Source organism: Hylaeus volcanicus, chromosome 5 (genome assembly GCF_026283585.1).
Source record: "Hylaeus volcanicus isolate JK05 chromosome 5, UHH_iyHylVolc1.0_haploid, whole genome shotgun sequence".
In the NCBI taxonomy this organism is placed as follows: domain Eukaryota; kingdom Metazoa; phylum Arthropoda; class Insecta; order Hymenoptera; family Colletidae; genus Hylaeus; species Hylaeus volcanicus.
Window position 1 is genome coordinate 960,432 of NC_071980.1, and position 11,821 is coordinate 972,252.

Genomic DNA, 11,821 nt, shown 5'->3' on the forward strand with positions numbered 1-11,821 from the left:
GCACATGAGCCACGTTTACGAATGTTTATTAAATAATGTAACTTCATCGAAATCTTTGGTAAGTTGTTACATTTCGGAAAATTCAATTTGTATGCAATTACTTTGATCTCTCAATAGTAATAATATTATACTTTTTATTTTTTTTATTTCGTTTAATCGTTGCTTATAATTTGGCACTTTTCTCGTTACCACTTATTGCATCATACAATAAATAAAATATACATATATGTATATATTATAAATAAGATATATTTATAGCATCAGTTCAGAATTGGATTCAATAATCAGTTTGTCCCAGCACACTATACATAATCCTCTTGAAGCTGTTACTTTGATGAATCTTCTCGCCATCATCGTCGTTGACATTTACCTAAAAGGAAAGTGTAAATTCTTTTCGTATCAATCGAAAACGTAGCGTCAACGAATTGCACAAGTGCTTAGCATGCATTGGCAGATTCCCTTACGAGTATTTTATTTAAATTAAAGAGTAATAGTAAATCCACTATTTTCACAAATATAATTTTAATTTCAGACATTTGTTTAACGAAAATTTATACTCGTAGATGGACGATATGTTGGAATTCGGCGTCATCATGCAACGTGTAAAATATCATGCACATAAGTCGTATGCGAAGACTTTGTCCCTAAAATGAAGAGGGACAAAATGTTCGCTTGTGACTAGTACAAGCGAATAGGTGCGGTTGCAGATACACAAATTACACGTACAAGTTGGTGTAAGTTTTTAATAGTCGTTGATGCGATCCTTTATGAAAGGGAGGGGGAAGGGACGTCTATAATTTCCACCCTTGATCAAATAAACATCAAATATTAATTTGTCGTAGCATTTTACGAGGGGAGATGGTACAGAACTTTACTATACTTTAACGACAGGACGAATAAGTAAACACGAAAAGAAGTATGACAAATTCATCCATTAAGGATATTGACGATATTTGTATACAGTAATTCCTCGATATAGCGTTAATCCTACAAATAATATCTCTTTGTACATTATTATGAAGGATTAGCTAGAGAACGAAGGTGCTCGTATTTGTTTTCAAATTTTTGGCTTGGGTTGGCTTAGCTTGATTTGAAGTGCGTTATTGTTTGATAATGTATGCACTTGTTCAATTTTTGTGTCATTCGATTAAACAGCCTCTAGCGGTGAATAGGTTGAACTAATTTTTCAAAATGCAGGGACTGCGATCTTCCCTCTCACTCTATATACGAGAGTGGGGGAAGCGGCCATGTTGCGTTCGACGAGAAGCCGTCTGCGAGCGGCAATGTTGTGCAACGTTCTCGGTAATGGACGTGTTTTCACGTCTGTTTGATTTGGGCGTTTTCCCACGGAGGGCGCTGATTGTCAAATACTTAGTTCCTTTCGTTTGACGCTAGATGGCAATACCAGTTCCATTGAGTAAATGATATCAAACAAATTCAGTATCGGAATGATCAAAAACCTCTCATAAATCTAAATTTATCGTTTACTCAGTCAAGTAAATTGATGAGTGATTCTTGATGGTCTATTGTTACATCGAGGTATTATTGTATTACGATTTTTACGAATTGTATGTTCAGTAAAGAGATTTGCATTCAACGCGTGCTGTTCATGCAATTACATGCGAGTACGGCAAAGATCGAGATTGATAATAGACAGTTACACAAACTCCTTTTTTCTGTTTCAATCTAACGTAAAATTTTCTATTTTTAGACTTATACTTACAAATGGTCCAGCGGGACTCTTCGGTCGAGCGTACTGTACCTGAAATTAATACCAATTTAAGTATCGAAGTCTTTCTAAAACTCCGCTTTATTATGATAAAAGTACTGAGCATACCCTATTTTGGTTGACTTTCTGCGGCGAGAAAACGCCAGTGCGCGCTGGCTGTTTCACCTCCTGCACTGTGTCGCCATAGCCTTCCTCTTGCAGAGCTTTGTAAGCCTCGCTCTTACTCGGGTCGTACTTCATCGGTTTCTTCGGGCTGTATCGTCGTATCGCATGTGTACACATGGGCTACTTTTAATTCATTTGCTTGGCGATTTCGTCAAATCGGTTAACAGCAGCCAGGGGTTATGTATCGCCAATTGTTTTTTCGAGAGCGACTTTTCGGTCCGCTTCCGAGCTCTAATCGTTAATCTAATTACAAACACGTTCTAGCTACATGCTTGGCGCCCTTCTTCGAGGATTACGTTTCGTCTTACGTAACCTTCAATCGTTTAACACTGTCCTGTCCACGACTGAGACGCCATTACTGGTCATTAGATTACTCATTGAGAATCCTATCGAGCTCGTGAGAACCAGAGATGGGCTTTATTTCATTTACTTTATCGTTATACATGTCTTTCTATTGGTCAGAAGTAGCAGCAATTATTCGAGTCACGAATGTCTCGTTTCTATTTTACATTTATATACTATAATTTACAATAACAAAGGCAGGTTTTAGGAGAACTTGTAGACAGGACTTATCTAGTTCTGATTACCCCTATATTTTACGATCGATCAAGTGAAATTTCTCCGAAGGAAAGGTAATTCTCGAGAATCGCTCTCATCACGTAAGCATCGAAATTAGTAAGACTACTTATTATTTTATTCTCACGTATAATCTCATACGATTAATTGTTGATTATTGTCTATTCTACAGCATGCAAGAATATAAGGATTGTTATTCGGCAAACTTTCGCGAGGTTTGTTTTCGAACTTTCCTGACGGCTTTGTTGACACTATTTCGAGATCCCTACAATAAATCGCAATACACTTGGCGATTCCACGCGGTGGTCTAAAAATAATAGTCGATAGAAGCGATGAAAGTCGAATTGATAATATAGTTGACAGCGTTATCGTAGAATTTTGGAACAGCGAAAAACTATCTCGAACTATCGTTACAATATATATGTGTGTATGTATATCTGTATATATTAATTCGGTTTATTGAATTGAGGCCACACGTTCTTCGAGGAGGCGGCCTTGGCCTGCTCCTTCAAGATTCTCGCTTGCTCCTGTATTTCTTGTTTCTGTTTCACGAAGGAAAAGTCTATGAAAATGCTGGAAAATAAATAAACCGCACGTGAGTGTCATCCATTTCGCAAGCTGCGTAGGAATCGAGCTGCGTTTATTTCTGTTTCTTCGGGACAGCCGTCGACGAATTGATACGTATTCGGATTAAAACTTGTAATCAATATCTCTCGTCGGTAGAATATCGTTTCCGAGTTCAAGAATTTTGTCTGCCTACGAGTTTAGTATTAGTTAGCGATTCATGCGAACCATACAACGCGTAACGTGTCAAGAATATTCCAGCAACGCTCCGTGCTGTATGGAGATGCACGAGTTAAAAAAATGTCACCGTTGCCGGTGCATATCAAACTCGAATGACCTCAAAATCGAAAGAAATTACAAAGTTAAGCTCTGTAGCATTGTCATCAAAAATATCGTCTTTGTGATCGATGTTTGACAATTTAAAATGCGACTTTGATTTATCTGGTAAATCGAGTTACGAACGACCGTTGGTTAATTAGTGTCAAGATTAAAATTGCTCTTGCGGAGTTAATGTGTTTGATAAGTGGCAGCATTCAGCAAAAAGCCAATTCGTATTAATGATACTAACTTTATTACTCTATTGCAGGCTACACGGCGAATTAGACGTTTTCTTTATATTTTTAAGCGAAATCTTTTCTCGATACTTACGGTATAGCGGACGCCTGGCATTTAATAGTGTCAGCGATATTCTGTTCGGAGTAGAGGCCAATCGGTGAATTGAACTGCTTGTGGACTACCTACGGAATCAAATGAAACGAAACGATGAGGGGAAAGGTTGCAAATCGATTGCAAATTAATCACAATGGGTATAGATGCCCTCGTTTGTCTCTTTGAATTTATAGCATTAGTCTTTAGACGTTGTATTCCATCGTTTCAGTGGCGTAACCAGCAACAGGTATATTTCTTTGTTTCATTACAGAGCTGGGGCTCCAAAGATTCGCTACGCATTCTTAAGTTACGCCACTGTGTGTTAAGTTAATTCTTAACTCCTCTGAAGTAAGTCATAAATTTACTGTTAGACGCATTTAAAGTATTCGTCGTCCTTCGGAACGTTGCAGTCTCATCAGATAATTTTGTATAAATAAACAGAAGTACATACGCCCTTTATTAAAAACCGATCGTCTAATCGTTGACGGGCGGGTTAATCATTAGCAAAATATCGATAGCATGCTATATTATCGTCGGCACTCGCAACCATAGACATTTCGATGGTATTTTCAGATATTTAGTTAGAATTTCAACTATTTTTTAACGTGAATACATCGTTGTATTTTCTGTTCAAAGCGGAAGCGTCGTTTGTGGAAGCGGAAGCGATTCATGAATAAAGTGGTCCAAACCTTTGGAACTTCATTCGGTCCCAAGACACGTTGAAGTACCGATTCCGCCACCTAGTCGGACATTTTATGAAACACATATATATTTACAAGTTAAGTATTCTTAATTCTCTCAGTCTTTCATTCTGTAATTCTTTTATATTCTTAAGAGATTAAAACCAACATTTTCGCGACAAGACAAACTATTCCTCTTTGTGAAAATGTAAAAGTTTGCTCGTAGAATATGACTTTATTATTTTTCTTCAGTTTAGTGGTCTTAATATTCGTTAACACGCACCTTTTGCTTCATAGCAACTTCAGGATGAGCTGGTTCGTAGTGATGAGGCGCTGCTCTGATCATCGGATTTGGATGGTGACGCAGATAGCATTCTCCGAGTGGTGCATCCTTCTTGACCTTCGCACCGGGTAAAACAAGAGGAGTCGTGCGGTACGGCTGAAACATTGTTTATGGTTCAAGCCACGGCCACACCCTACAGTTTGTTTTGATTCGTCCACAAAGGAAACCAACGTTTCTCGAACGTTGTGCTTGCCAACCTTGAACGCTTAACCCTGTACATAGATAATATCGCTGATACATAATAGTTGTAATTCTTTAAACTCTTGTGTTCGTCTCAAAAAGATCAAGTAAAAGAAATTAGAGTAATTAACGAACCGCGAATACCAAAACCGATGGGTTCAAGATCGGATTGGTAGGCGTGGAATCCTCTGCCAGAACGGTGTCAATTACCGACTAACAAAATCTAAAATAAACTTTAATAGAGGCCATGGTGATCGATGATACCTCATTAATTCTCGACACTGTTGCGATAATGGAGCGCGGCTCGCATCCATGAACCCGACCAAAAATAAATCGATGATAATTTCAAAGGTATTTTGACCGATCCGAAGGATCAAAGGAACGTTCGAGCATGTACAGCGAGGGGTGAAATAAAATTCGTACATTCGGTACGCGAATAATTTCAGAGTCGAAACAGCAAAAGCTGGCGATAATTTTGGCAGAACTATCACAGCCGGAAGCTAGCCGCTAGGTATAGAATAACGCGTGTATATCGCTCGATGACCGTTCGTCTCTTAGGAAAGCTGTAATGCGACTAAAATTTCCCACGCTTGGCTCGAAACTCCGAGCACAATGAGAAAATTGCATAAAACAGTAGCGTTACGTACAAAAACGTTTGCCAAATGTCCGCGTCCGCGGATTATGTCATTCGCCTGTCGTTTTCTGTCTGGAATTACGAAATTATTATTATTATTGTTCAGTGGCAAATTCTTCCACGATAAAAAAATATAAGGGAATAACAAATTAACCAAGAAATCGTTTTTGTAGATACAGAGGGCATAGCGGAATAGCAGGTTTCTGTTTACCTACAAAACGAATGCGCACCTCCATTGGGAATCGTCATTGCCGAAACACGAGGAAAATGAGAATGTCAAGTGGAACGGTGTGTAGAAAGAGCTCGGACGCAGGATAAAGTTACGCGTCGTATTTATAAGACGCGCTCGCAAGAATAGAAGATCAAATTTGAGTCCAGCCGCCATTGATTTCGTTGCGGCCAGCCGTAAATATCGATCGATGCGACGACCAATTCCCACGTCATCGAGTGAAATTGTGGTTAACGAGGACTCCATTAAAAATGGGTCAGGAACATCATTTCCATAGGATGAGCAAGAGTGATTCTCTCGAAATAGACGAAGGCCCCTAGCAGGCAAAAATAACGCGTACCCCGTGTGCCACGAGATCTGTCGCGAAAAACACCTGACAATTTCTCATCGATTCAAGATCGATTCAAAAATGAAAGAGAAAATTGTATACGTATTTGTGCCTCAGTTGCAACAAGGCTGTTCGAAGAAGTAGTGGGAGACAACTACGCGTCTCTTAGACAGGGCGCTATTTTATTTTAAATAATTTTGTTAACTTCCGAAAATGGTTTCGGACTAGAGTCTTAAATAGTACGATGCTCGTTAGGTCCTCCGATAGTCTTGTATCAACTTTCGTTTATATATTGGCATGGCTATGAACTCATAACAAGGATAAATAGTTAAACGCTATAGGAATTAACGGAATATCGTCCGTTTCGCAAAAGCGTTGTCGTCGCCTATTATTACACGTCTCCAAGAAATAATAATATAACAAGGAAGCTGTTGTTTCAGCGTCACTTTCGCTCTATGTCCCCGAAACTAAATTCAGCTACGACGAAACAGCTGTTTCAAAAAGTGTTTACTGCTTGGCTCGCCACCGGTGTAGCGAAACTTGAACTCTAAGGAAATCTTTCTAGAACATTTTGGCAAGGTTCGAGCGAAAACGACAAAACTCTACAACGCGAAATTCAGATTATTAAAACCAACGATGCTTCTTACGATAGAGGTTTCCATACCTTCACCTTCGAATCGCAAACAAGCATATAAACTTCAAAGCGACTCTGACAATCTAGTGAAACGATGCGCCCTGACCTTTCTGGAATCAGTGGCAAATTGTTCAGTACCCACGATACCGAGACGCTTGAAATACACAGTCCGAGATGTCGTTCGATTTACACCCAGTTCTTTTTTAACGCTGACGAAAGAATTTTTGGGGCGGAACGACGCTTTCGAAAAAGCTCACGCCATCGGGGGGGGGGGGGGGGGCGGGGGGGTGCTGTTGATGTCCGATGCGTGTGTGCGTGTGTCGTTCCTCTTGTGTTTGAGTAACCCAGATCTCGTTCACGAAAATAGAATAAGATACCAATGAACGGCCTCACCGTTAGCGTGGTTACGTGTGTTTTATTGCACCGTGTTATTAGGCGGTAGTACTTGCGGTGTAATTCTCCTTTCAACTCGATCATTTCTCCCCTCCCGTTTGCTTCTTACGGGGTTGCGCCCGAAGCTACGTCTCGCCAGAGATTCGTCTCTGTCCTTTTTTTAATGTCACCGGTACAGCCTTTGGGACCTAGCCCCACATTCGTCGGATGATGTCAAGGTTGGCTCGTGGCATTATTCGAAATCTAGATCGTCTTACATTTCGTTTCGCTGTCGTTTATTCGACGCGATTGTTGGACCGACTCTCGCTATTTTTAGAGGGAAGAAATGCAGTATTAAAAATCTGCAGAAGTAGCGAACAGTGGCTGGAAAATTTCGCATGTATTTGTGACTCAGAAGATCTGGACCTCGAAGAGTTATTCGAGGTGGTGCGGCTCGATTTGTATCGTCAGTGGATGTTAAAGGGCTTGGTACTACTTTGACCTTGACGACGGGGGATTTACAATTTCAAATTTCACGAACACATGGTCGAAAATGTTTAATAAAAATAAACGGCTTGGTATAGTTACAAATTTTGTAGATTCAACTACTTCGGTCCGCAGACACGTTACTTCGAGGGTCGTACAAAATTGTTGTCGCAGTTAAAAATAATTCACGGACGAGGAAAGGAAGTTGGAGGAAAATCGAGTCGCGAAAACGTAAAATGTCCACGCTTATTTCGCAATATCCTCTTACAGCATTCTCTCTGGAAACAGGATTTTATGAAAGCGAGGCTTCAAGAAAATCATTCTCGGTACCAATAATTCCAAACAAATAAAAATTCCAAATTTCTTTTAAAAAAAATACACTGGGCATATTTTAGAAGGGTCTACCAAGGAAATGCTCTTAAAAAATGATAAATATTATCGCATCAGTGTCAAAGTATGTACGGTGTCTTTGCTTTTCATCTGATATCCTGACAAGTGAGTTATTGTTCCTACTAACAAAAATATTTATGCCTCCAAATAGGTCCTGCGTCTTCTAAACGTTACGTTGGATTACTGGTGCGCGACGAAGCGTTTAAAAATGTTTCCCTACGACTGGCAATAACGGTTTCGTACCCAGTAGACGGCAGCCTCTTCCTCTTTTGGATGATGTTCGACGGTGTGGCGATAAACGGTGGTGTAAGCCGGCATCGTTTCCTAGCCGAAGACCGTGGTCCTGTCTTCCTGGAAATGACACGCGCGCAATAGTAACCCCTTCGCCTGCTTTCCCTCGTTTATTCCTACGCGGCTGGACCCTGTCACTTTTTTCTCCGTGGATGATCCTTCACCTACGAATATTCGCTAACGCACTGGTTCGTTGCGCGGGCGGCACTAACTCTGGCCTTTTCCACGCGACTCCTCTCGCGCTCTTTCTTCACCTCTCCGCGTATTACCGACGTATCTCGATCACTCCTACGTTTTTACCCTCTTGATCGGCCACGCGATCTCCTTGCCCTCGTCTGTGCGTTTCCAAAACTTCTTTGCGCCGCATTTTCTTAAGTAAATCGGTTACTGTATTTAAAACAAAAAAAGATGATTCGCGATTCTAAAAAGAATCCATGATATAGCCTTACGTATTCTTTCAAGTCTGGATTTCTGTTACGTTTAACTGGTATTTTTTGACTCAGCGCGTCACATTTGGATTTGGACCAAATCTCGAAGGCTTGAAAGTTTAAGGGATCGCTATTAAAATCGCTGTTTTAAAGATCGTTCAGTGAGTGAGTCGTTCCGTCGACGGTAGATACGCGCTGAACTATTGTCCGCAAGGTCACGTTCAAGCACCCATTGTCAGCCAGTGTTCTCTAGCATCGTGATTAATGGATCACTCGACCCTGAGCAACTATCGCCGAGGAAAGTGTTTCCCTTGGCAGCATCCCTTTCCACCAGGAAATTAACGTTAGCACGTACGAACCGCGATTGCCAAGTTTACCATGAATCTTCGTGCGCTCTTCGACCCTCGCGATCGATCTCGATGGAACTCGAAGAGTCTTGGATCGCTCCACGCGAGTCTGTATGGGGGACAAACTATGTTGAGTCCGAGAGTTTGGATACTTAATTGGAAGTTGTATTTCTTTATTTTCAACGTGAAAGAATACAACTAACTCTTTTCTCGTTTGTTTTCAGGTTTCCAACTCCAATTAATTACTGGATACGGAAAGGTATGCTTACGCTCGTTTGAGAACCTAGGCGATGTGTCTATGTAACGCATAGGTAATATAATATATAACGAGAGTAACTAGGAATCGAAATGGTGTACCGAAATCGTCCTGGATCGCGCAGTATTGGATCAGAGCAGTGGTTTCGATGCAAAAGGGATATTTATAGCGTGGCAACCGCTTCTACGTGGACTTTCCGGCATCGTGGCGGGCCAACAAAAATATATTCACACTTCGGACATGCCTCGAATAAAGGCGTGTTCGGGTTTTCCTCGAAACTACGCCATTCACCACCATAAATTGTAATTACACTATAGATTTAATCGTTACCCACTATTTAAATTAATTGGCGATTGGAACTATGGCATTTATCTTATCAACTCTGAACGTAAACCATTCAGAAAATTATCGAATGAATATTTTGGATCAAACACGTCATTAAATTAACGCTGCTTTATCATTTGCAGGAGCCACGGAGAACATTAGACAGGCCATAAAAAACTGGCTCGGGCAGCTAGAAGGCCAGTGTAATATGTTGAGGAGACAACCGTGCAAACGGATGGATTAACAGCCGGAGCGAAAGCTAGAGTTGAATGAACAAATAGTCCTCCCTGTTCTGACAAAGAGATAAACTTGTAACTTAATGAGCGCGTACAACTCAGAGCTAAGCGAGGCTTGCATGAGACCGGAGCACTATTAACGGTACTTTTTTAAAATTATTGTTCAACGACAAATCAACTCGTACGATCCTTTTATTTAATTAAGAATTGTATTCGATTCGATTCTTAGGTAACTTCGAATAAGTTCCTGTCGTCATTGAACAGAAATTCGGAGTTTCCTCGCGATTCGCCGACGTCTCGAAACGGGTCTCGGGAATTGGCGTATTAAATTCGACAAATATCCTGTCAGCCTGCTGGTCTGCAGCGATTCAACCGTGAGTTATTGAATTTCAAAGTGCACGAGTAATTTCGGGACGACGGTCAACTTGCCAGATCGCCTTAGCGTTTTGGAAACCAATAATTCATCGTTAACCGTAGCGTGTTGTAATTATTTTCAGAACTTCGAGAATCGTTGGACTTTCCACGGCGACACTTTTCTAATTTGACAAGCGGAGAGCCAAAGTATGTCGATAGGACTTGTCGGAGCTTCTATATTCGTAGCGCATAACAAAATATATTTCGGCTATTCTGAGGCTGTGAACCGTATCGTCTTTCGTTCATACAATTTGTAGACATTCGATGATAGAATAAAAAATAGTTGGCTCCACATATAGGCCAGAATTAACGACGGACGAACCATGTCGTATCGGTTGAAATAGCAGTCTTGCTCTATACTTAGCGAGTGGTTTTGGCGTTCGCCCTCACAATTTCATTAGAAGTTGTCGATTCCCATTAGAACAGAGGTAGGGAGCCTTGATCTCTGGACTGTCGTTGAGATATTTATCAGGAATGACTGTAATAGAATTTTCAAATCGTAGAGGAATCAAAATAGTTTTATTCTCATTTATCTCTGTACTCTTCAATATGTCCTTATATTCTATAAATACTTTAAATAAACTCTTCGGTTTTTTCACGAAAGAGTATCTTAAACAACACGAGCTCGAGAAGATAAATGCCACCAGGGTTTAATAAGTGCTCTCAGCAACCTTTCGAAATATACATATACCTCGGTCGCGTGATTGCCTCGGCCGTTTGGTAACACGAGATGTTATATTTACGGATCAACGAACTCCCCAGGAAGTTTAAACTAACTAGGCCGCGTTTACAATTTCGATTTCAGGAAGCAAATTCTCACGTCGCTTCCAAGAATCGAACCCCGTTATAGAGTACAACAGGCGATTGAAACCGTCTGAATCGCATCGGTAGGCTGCACATGGGCTGCCCAGGATAATTCGGTTTTGTTTTCGAACCGATCTCGAGCATCTGTCGTCTTGTTTCGCTTCTATTAATTGTTTCTCTGATGTTAGTTCGCTTACTCATTTTATTATTTTCGATTTTGTAGATACGAACGCTTTGATGGACTTGCTCAAGTAATAAATTAATTTCGACGTACCTGCGACCTGAGGACCTTTTCTTCGCGAATCTCGTCCAGGTGATCGTGGGGCAAGGTAAACGGTTCCTGAGGAGTCGAAGGTCGACTGTATTCGTCGTAGCAGGGTGGAGGCCCAGGACTCTTCGGCAACTCCGTCGGTACTTTTTGTTTTTTGGGTCTAGAGTGAAACAGAAACATCCTAGTAACAAGTCAACGTGAAACGGACACCTCTCGCGAATCTTGTGTGCTCGACAACCACTTTTTAATCATTTATACCTTCGTGCAGCATTCCAAGCAAACGTGATCCAAGTTTTCAGCCAGAAAAAGTATGCTTTATGAGAAATATTTAGTGAAATTTTCATTTAGACCGAGGATTTACATCGAAGAAAGTGGTTGTCGAGACAACGAAGATGTTTCTGGATGCTGCGAGCTGTCAGGCGCTGCGATTATAAGTGCGAGAAAAGAAAAGACAGAGTTTAATGTGAAGCGTCGAACGGGGATTCCCATTAG

General features: G+C 40.8%; 1 protein-coding gene and 2 long non-coding RNA genes across 13 annotated transcripts in view; 2 read left to right on the forward strand and 1 right to left on the reverse strand.

The window, feature by feature from the left end:
• Positions 1–10: 10 nt before the first annotated feature.
• LOC128876824 (PDZ and LIM domain protein 3) overlaps positions 11–11,821 on the reverse strand; it is a 13,621-nt gene continuing 1,810 nt past the window's right edge. For 2 of the 3 annotated variants that reach the window (XM_054123539.1, XM_054123538.1), the window contains exons 3-9: positions 11,333–11,489; positions 4,646–4,801; positions 4,372–4,422; positions 3,683–3,771; positions 1,838–1,982; positions 1,724–1,762; positions 11–370 (exon numbers count right to left, since the gene is read on the reverse strand). In XM_054123539.1, coding sequence (XP_053979514.1) covers positions 278–370; positions 1,724–1,762; positions 1,838–1,982; positions 3,683–3,771; positions 4,372–4,422; positions 4,646–4,801; positions 11,333–11,489 — 730 coding nt within the window. In that variant the 3' untranslated portion in view covers positions 11–277. The remainder of the gene's footprint in view (positions 371–1,723; positions 1,763–1,837; positions 1,983–3,682; positions 3,772–4,371; positions 4,423–4,645; positions 4,802–11,332; positions 11,490–11,821) is intronic. The other variant, XM_054123540.1, reaches the window with a different exon arrangement.
• On the forward strand, positions 1,989–4,365 carry LOC128876829 (uncharacterized). Its single transcript, XR_008457133.1, has 3 exons — positions 1,989–3,065; positions 3,621–3,840; positions 3,954–4,365. It is a non-coding gene; the product is annotated as an uncharacterized LOC128876829 (long non-coding RNA).
• Positions 8,274–11,821, forward strand: part of LOC128876826 (uncharacterized) — a 3,700-nt gene continuing 152 nt past the window's right edge. The window contains exons 1-6 of one of the 9 annotated variants that reach the window (XR_008457127.1): positions 8,274–9,582; positions 9,748–9,982; positions 10,070–10,214; positions 10,338–10,401; positions 11,060–11,141; positions 11,282–11,469. This is a non-coding gene — a long non-coding RNA (uncharacterized LOC128876826). Of the gene's footprint in view, positions 9,583–9,747; positions 9,983–10,069; positions 10,215–10,337; positions 11,142–11,281; positions 11,470–11,821 lie in introns of all 9 variants that reach the window. The other 8 variants (XR_008457128.1, XR_008457129.1, XR_008457131.1 and 5 more) reach the window with 8 other exon arrangements.